At 45.7% G+C, this 7,477-nt stretch overlaps 1 protein-coding gene across 1 annotated transcript in view; it reads left to right on the top strand.

Annotated features, from left to right (window-relative positions):
* Positions 1-1,130: 1,130 nt before the first annotated feature.
* CLSTN3 (calsyntenin 3) overlaps positions 1,131-7,477 on the top strand; it is a gene marked incomplete at its 5' end in the record, with an annotated part of 38,605 nt that continues 32,258 nt past the window's right edge. Inside the window, 2 exons of the mRNA XM_083351225.1 lie at positions 1,131-1,215; positions 6,613-6,735. Coding sequence (XP_083207351.1) covers positions 1,131-1,215; positions 6,613-6,735 — 208 coding nt within the window. The remainder of the gene's footprint in view (positions 1,216-6,612; positions 6,736-7,477) is intronic.

The following is a 7,477-nucleotide window of genomic DNA, read 5'->3' as shown; positions in this document are numbered from 1 at the left end:
CATATGCACATCGGTTGAGGTATTTATGTGTGAATGAATCAGAGGGATGCAACTTACCGCAGACAATAGTTCTGCGAATTATTCATAGTCAGATTTCAATCTCCCTTCCAGTCATCCCAGCTTGTACGTGGCTGTGGGGAAATTACTCTGCCTCTGAGTGACTGGCTCGCCTCCAAAGCCAACTGAAGTCTGGTCTACGCACTGATACACGCATCTGGTTTACCAGTTGAAGGGAACATAGACTGCAAATGGGAGTTTGTGTGAGAAAGATCACAGACAGGAAGGTTTATTTCACGGGGGTGGGGGTGGGGAAGAGGGCTATTACCCTTTCATCTGCCAACACCACACGGTAAGCTGTCAGCCTGGACACATTCATGCGTGAACCAACATTTGCTCCGTACTCCCCATCGTAGCAAAACAGCTGCGGACACCTGGAAGCCTTACCGCGAACTTTCTCACGCCACTGTCTGATCCTAAACCAGTTTAAGAGAGATGCTTCTGTGGCCAGCCCAACCTAGAGTAGATCTCGAGGGGGGGGGGAGAGAGAGAGATCTCCCTTCCAGCAGCATCCTTTGGATTTCAACTTGTGGTGCGCGAACTGGGCGTGCATTTCTTTTCCCTGACTCCTCCAGTTCCCTGCTAGCAAATCAGAGGGGAAAACGGGGATGGGGAAGCGGAGGGAGAAAGACCCCTCACGTCCAACTGCAAGCCCCTCTAAAGTTCCTTGTTCTCTCTGCCTGCACGTGCCCCGCCCTCGCCCCCCCTCCCCCGGCAAATGGAAACCCTCCCTCCCTTCTGGCCTTCCCACGCCCCCACCCCTACCCCTAAGTCCCGGTCCCCTCCCTCTCCTGCAGCACCTGGCTGGGGCGCCCCTCGTATTGGCTGCGAGGGCCCATCAATCAGCGTCGGGCGCTGCTGACATCATGCTGCAGTACAGAGGCTGGGCCGGACCCGAGAAAGGAGGCGTCCGGGAGCTCCAGCTGGCGCCCCGTCCCGAGCAGTGCCTCGACAGCCGAGCCCTGGGTCTGGGTGGGAGCAGCTCGTAGCGACAGCAGTCAAGGCACTCTCCTTCGGCGAGCGAGACCAAGCCTCTCCCGGCCACGAAGCGGCATTTGCGAGGCTTTTCTAAAATGGGCTGGGGGATGCCCCTCGCCTCCGCCCCTCTCCTCTTCCTCCTCCTCCTCCTCGTCGTCTCCTGCGCCCTCGGTAACAAAGGTGAGCGAGTCGAGCCGCCCGGACTCCCCAAGGAGAGGGCTGGGCTGGGCTGGGCTGGGTGTGTGGGTGTGTGGCTGGGAAGCTCTTTGAGCGCCCTCCGTGCCTCTCCCATCTGGCCAAAGCTGGAGCGCAGCTCTTCTCCTGCCTTCTAAGCCATCCCATCCATTCCCCGGGAGTGCTGAGAAATAGGGCTTGGAGCTAAACGTGGGGCTGTCCGCCTTCCTGGGGCCAGCCGCGGCTTCTCTGCTTTTGCTCTTTTGCTCCGCTGGATCTTCTCACCTGCTTCCTTCTGTAGCGCCAGATCCCTTCCCCCCCCCGCCTTTCCTGCTTTGTTTCCTCGGATGGCACCCCAACCCACCTCTACGTCTCCTGTTTATCTCTCCCCTACGTTCATTTTCCGCCTGTCATTTATCACACGCCCAGCAATTCCCAGGTCTCCTTCTGTATTCCAGTCTCTTAGGATCAAAACGTGATGAAGCTGCTTTTGCTACCTCCTCTGTTTCTAGGCTAGTTGCCATCTTCCCTTCCTTGCAGCCTTAGGGTCTTACTTGGTTTGTCAGTCCGTCTAGTTCATTATTGCCAAATCTACTAATTTCAAGCAAAAGGAGAGGGAAACCATTAACGCATTTATAAATGGGCGAACTGCTGAACGGGGCTGCTACTCTACAGAAGCTTTGGTATTCTGAACACGAACGCAGGACATATCTGTGCGCCTGAAAACGAGAGAGATGGGTAGGTTGATCAAGGCTTGCAGGTCTTCACACAAGAGCAAGAGTTGTTGAGAAATAGCCTTGGGGGGGGAAGCGAAAGGAAGGGGCTGAAGCTAGGTCCTGCAGATTTGGGGGAGATTGAGTCATCTTGCAGCGAAGGAAGGAGATGGAGTGTGAAAAAGCATTTGATTTCTATTACGGTGGCTGGCTTTCTTCCTTAAATATTGGCATGGGGAGGGGGGAGGGCAATGCAGCAGCATTAGGATTCAGTGCGCTTGTTGGTTCTGCAGATACAGTAGAGTGGAGTTTCTCTCCCTGGTGCTCCGTTCTCAATGCACGTAGCCACGGAGGGGTGACTTGGCCTTGTGTTCCTTGCTAAAATATCCTTTGAGAAATCATCAAACCAGGGCTCTTCAGGTGACTGGTGGTAGGAACAGCAGAGGTTTTATTCTCCCTTCACCAGCTCATTGTCCTTACACGGCAATCATCCCCCTTTTCCATGCTTGAAGCGAGGGCCAAGGACCAGAGCTTTGTGCTACAAGGGTACCGAAGAGCCGGCAGGTGATATGCGTAAGATACCAGCTTAGAGACACACTGTACTTGCGAGAGGAGTGAACTAGAATGCAACTTGGGCTGGATCGTTTATTTGTTTAAATATGGCAGCTCTGAAAACAATCTGGCGAGATGAATACCCCAGTTTACATCCTCCTGCCTTTTCATACGCCATAAGCCCGAAGCTTCAGATTCTGCGCTGCAGTGTAGCATTTTTTTAAACCTCTCCTGATTTATCTTATTTTCCACTCTTCCAGTCTTGGTTGGCTGCAAAGATATACCGGTGCTTTAGATTTTCTCTAACTGAAGCCCTTTCTAGGCACCTTTTCAATTCAGCTATACTATAGGGTGAACGTAAGTGCTTCAAAAGAACTTCCTGGCTAAATTAAACCACCCAGTCCCACAACCGCTTTTGAAACTGGCTAACTGGAAGCCTCTGGAGACTAACAGGCAGAACCTGAAGATGATGTTTTGTGCCTGTTCTTTGTCTCCATCATTGTCCTCCTAGGCCTTCTCTTTGCTGTTTAGCGCTAATTGTCACTGAAAGGAATGGATTTGCCTAAGCCAGTTCGAAAGCCACTGGAGCTAGTAGCCATGGCTCTTATCTTAAAGTTAATACTACAACATGTTACATGTTATTTCTCTGTGTCCTGTGAGAGATTTTCATTTTCTGACCGGTGCTTGTGATGCTCTGTTCTAATACTAGACAATATATATATATATATTGACTACATGGTTCTTGCTGGTCCACAGCGTTGATTCCAAACACATGCTATCACAAAGTAAACTTTGGCTTTACTTCTTACGCAAGAATCTGCTTTCTTGCTAAATAACCCTTCAAGAAATTACCAAGGATAAAACAGCAGCAAATAATCTTGGAACTGGCACAGAGTACTATGAGATACATCAAAGTACTTGAGCTGGAAAAACCAAATGGCATTTCCTTCATGCTAAACACTGACCAGCCTGCCGGGAAGATTAACCATATAAACCCTCCATGGTCTTACTTAAAGCAGATGACTGCTGTGCGCAACATGTCTGCCTCCACTTTGACCTCTTTAAGTCCTTTTCCTGAGATGGTTTGCTCACCTTACAGGGTCAGTTCTAATGATGTCACCTGAAATATTCTTATGGAGCTGTTTGATTTGCCACTGACATTCGTGACCCTCAGAGATGGGGTTCTGCTGCACAGGCTGATGCTTTGTCTAAAGTTCCGAATAATCTCATATGGAAAAATGTCCTTAAATTCCGAACGCCCCTAAAGTAGTCATAGGATTGCTCAGTCATGAATGAATGGAACACAATTCTATCTGGAGGATTTCATGTGGAGAGATGGGGGTTGTAACTAGGACACCGTGATCTAATTCGAGAGACCCAGTTTACTAGGGATTGGTTAGTGAGGAGGAGTGTTAATTTATAACGATTTCTCCCCTTCTCTCTCATCTCCATCTTCCATTTTCCCTGCCCTGGAGGTTGTGTGATGAAGATTAATTTGCTATTTCTGGGCTTGTGACATTTTTCGGAGCCTCTTGCTGGCTGCTGCCTCACTGTAGAGCCTGGAGTGGCTCCAGCCAACAAGATTAGCATTTCAGGCCATGAAGTGAGGCCAGAAGGAAAATGGCATATGCCAGGAGAGAGCAGGAGACACAAGGACTGTGGAAGAATAGAGAGAGGGCAGAAGTGAAGATACCTGAGCCATGGAAATAGGGTCCTCTTAGATGGGAATGTTGGAAACCTGCTTTTGGCTTGAAACCTTAAGATCATTTTGTCATGATGAAAGAAAACTAAATATAAGTAACTTCATTTCCTCTTTTATTTCTTCTGCCGTCCCTTCATATCTCTCTGTTGTGACCCCTACTATGGAAATTCAGATGATTTGTTCTTGGAGAGCAAAGGGCTTTTTCTGTGATGAATATGATCAGCAGGAAATGTGCATATCCTGGCGGAATTTTTTAAATGCGGGTGATAAATATGTCTGCAGGATCCAGCCTGGGCCAGAGTCTTCCGAGCTTTTGGACTTGTGCCGGAGCCCATCCTCAGGGAAATTCTCTCCTGGTGACCGACCCAGACTGAATCCTGCAACATTATCCTGGGACACACAAATATTTGCCTTCATTTGTTAAAGGTGTCTGTCAAAAGCTCTCTTTTTAGAGTTATTATGTCAGAGCAAATTGTGATGTTTTAAGCTACCTTCTAATTTGATCTCCCTCATGTATTTGTTCTTATCTGAACCCTGAATTTAAATGTACGTATTTCTAAATATTCACCAAACAGAAAAGATTTAACTTACAAGATTTATCATGTGTAGAAATACACTGAGTATTGTGATTACTACCTAGGCATTAATACTAATCTTATTATGTTGATTTTAGCCTTTTGAATTATACTTTAAAAATCTATTTGGACAGAAAGTATACATGTGTCTGAGTGTGTGTCCCTAAGAAACCAAAGAAAATGCAGTGATATTTTTCAAATTATCTCGATTCTGAATAATGTTGAATATTTTTCTCTGTAAAATATTATTAAATATGTTTTTAAAGAATCTGACATGGTGACAGCCATATAAAATCATCAGCTAATTGCTAGGCAGTTTCTTTGCTTTTTAGCTGTAATGTCCTTTATAAAAAAAACTCTAGCTACAATAAAAGAGAAAGCTGCTGTTGTAAAATAATGTATGTCCCTTTAAGCAACACGTTAATGAATTAAAATACCTTCCTAATCCCTTGATACTTCTCTTGATTCCCTGCCAGATGGAGGGGGCCCTACCTACTCAGAGTTCTGCAAGTGAAAATCTGCTATTGACATTGTTCCAATCTATAACAATTCTCTGAGCTGAAAAGCCTTGATAAATACCCCCACATTTTCTGCTCTGGCAAGTGGAAACCAGCAGGATTTAGGATGTAACCAGGATGTACCACTCCTTTCTGGGCTGGATTATGATACATTTTTCTAATCCTTTCCACGGGGGCTCAGGGTGGCATGGTGTGACCTGCTTCTCCATTTAACCTCACCCAGACCCTGTGAATTAGCTTAAATGTCAGCACAAACACTGGGGTACTTTCCAGAGAGGCTCATTGTCATTGAGGGGCATTTGAGCTTCTATTAGGAGGGGGGGCGGGAAATCTTTCCTTGATTTGCTCCAGCCTCTGCTGATAGATGATAGGCTTGGAAAGTATGGCACAGAACTTGGACCATTGATCCAATTTGACTAGTAGGATCTCCCGTTCTGAGTCCCCCATCTAACTACTAGTAGTCCTTGACTTACAACCACAACTGAGCCCAAAATTGCTGTTGCTAAGTGAGACATTTGCTAAGTGATTTTGCCTCATTTTGCCCATTTTATGACCTTTCTTGCAACAATTAAGTGGATCACCATGTGTTGGCGCAGTAGTTAGAATGCAGTACTGCAGGCTAACTCACTGCTCACTCCAGGAGTTTGATTTTGAGCAGCTCAAAGTTGACTCAGCCTTCCATCCCTCCGAGGTTGGTAAAATGAGGATCCAGATTGTTGAGGGCAATAGGCTGACTCTGTAAACTGCTTAGAGAGGGCTTTAAAGCACTATGAAGCGGTACGTAAGTCTAAGTGCTATTTCTATTAAGTGAATCTGGCTTTCCCACTGACTTTGCTCGTCAGAGGGTTACAAAAGGTGATCGCATGACCCCAGGTCACTTAATCATCATAAATATGTCAGTCGCCAAGCATTTTGATTATGTGACCATGGGGATGCTACAATAGTCGTAAGTGTGAAAAATGGTCATAACTCTCTTCTTTTCAGTGCCATCGTAACTTCGAATGGTCACTAAATGAGCTGTTGTAAGTCGAGGACTGCCAGAACAGTTATGCTGCAATAGTTCTTTCTGAATATTGGCCCCAGACACACATTCCCTGCATGAACCATGCACAATTTGCAGCCTTAATTATTACTAAGGTTATTGGAGACGGTAGGATTGTATGGGTTTTTCAAGTGTTTCCTCTGCTCATTCTGGGGCAGAATGAAATGCAACTTGAGAAAACAAGAGGATTCACTGTTGTCAGTGAGGTATAATGAGAGGCATTATAAATGTCATTGGATGGGAACTCAGAGGATATTGATTTTTGTGTTTATCATCCTTTTTGCACTCCCAATGCTCTTAGCCAACAAGCACAAGCCTTGGATTGAAGCTGAGTATCAAGGCATTGTCATGGAGAATGACAACACGGTCCTACTGAACCCTCCACTCTTCGCTCTGGACAAGGATGCACCCTTGCGCTATGCAGGTATGTGACTGGCAGGAGAGCTCATCGGTTTTTCATTAGCTGCATTCAAGTACAGACACAGCCAGAGTTTAATTGTGGCTTGTGAAAGCACCTGTTCCACTGCCCTGCACCAAAACCTAAACCATAGTCTACAAACCTGAATGTATGGGTCCATGCACCAAGTCTAAGGCAAACAGAAATGCTATGATGAAGCTTGTGTGAAATCAGTTACTAAAGTTCCATAAGGAAGGGTCAAATACAATGTGACTAAATAACAAATTAGCTCTGTGTGTGTGTGTGGTGTTTTTTTTCTTACTAAAAAATAGCTGTAAGGAAGCCTGATCCAGATTAACATCCCAATTTGGGAATTAGCCATGGTCATTGTGACCTGAAGTCTACCAGGTCTCAACATTTTAACCTTTTTTTTACTACCATTCCCTCCTCTCCCTTGTTAGGGCTTTGGGAGAAGGAGTTAAATTTGAAGATATGGACCAAAGACTCAATTTCTTTTCCTTTAGACTAAGTTCCCAGTTTTTTGACCCAGCTCAGACATCCTTTTATTTATTTAGCAGTTGTCCTGCCTCAAGTATAGCATGGCAACACTAAATGTTATTTTTCATTTGTAATCTTTCAGTCTTTTTGCCTCACTACTGTAATCTGTTTTCTTACAAACCAAAGCTAACACCTAATTAACCCAGTTATTTAAGAAAGAATAGTCTCCATCTAGAAATATATCCTTTGGTAGCTTGTTCTGTATGAGGCA

Source organism: Vipera ursinii (assembly GCF_947247035.1).
Source record: "Vipera ursinii genome assembly, chromosome: 2".
Taxonomy (NCBI): Eukaryota; Metazoa; Chordata; class Lepidosauria; order Squamata; family Viperidae; genus Vipera; species Vipera ursinii.
The sequence above is the reverse complement of the archived record's forward strand: the minus strand, read 5'-3'. Positions and strand labels throughout refer to the sequence as shown.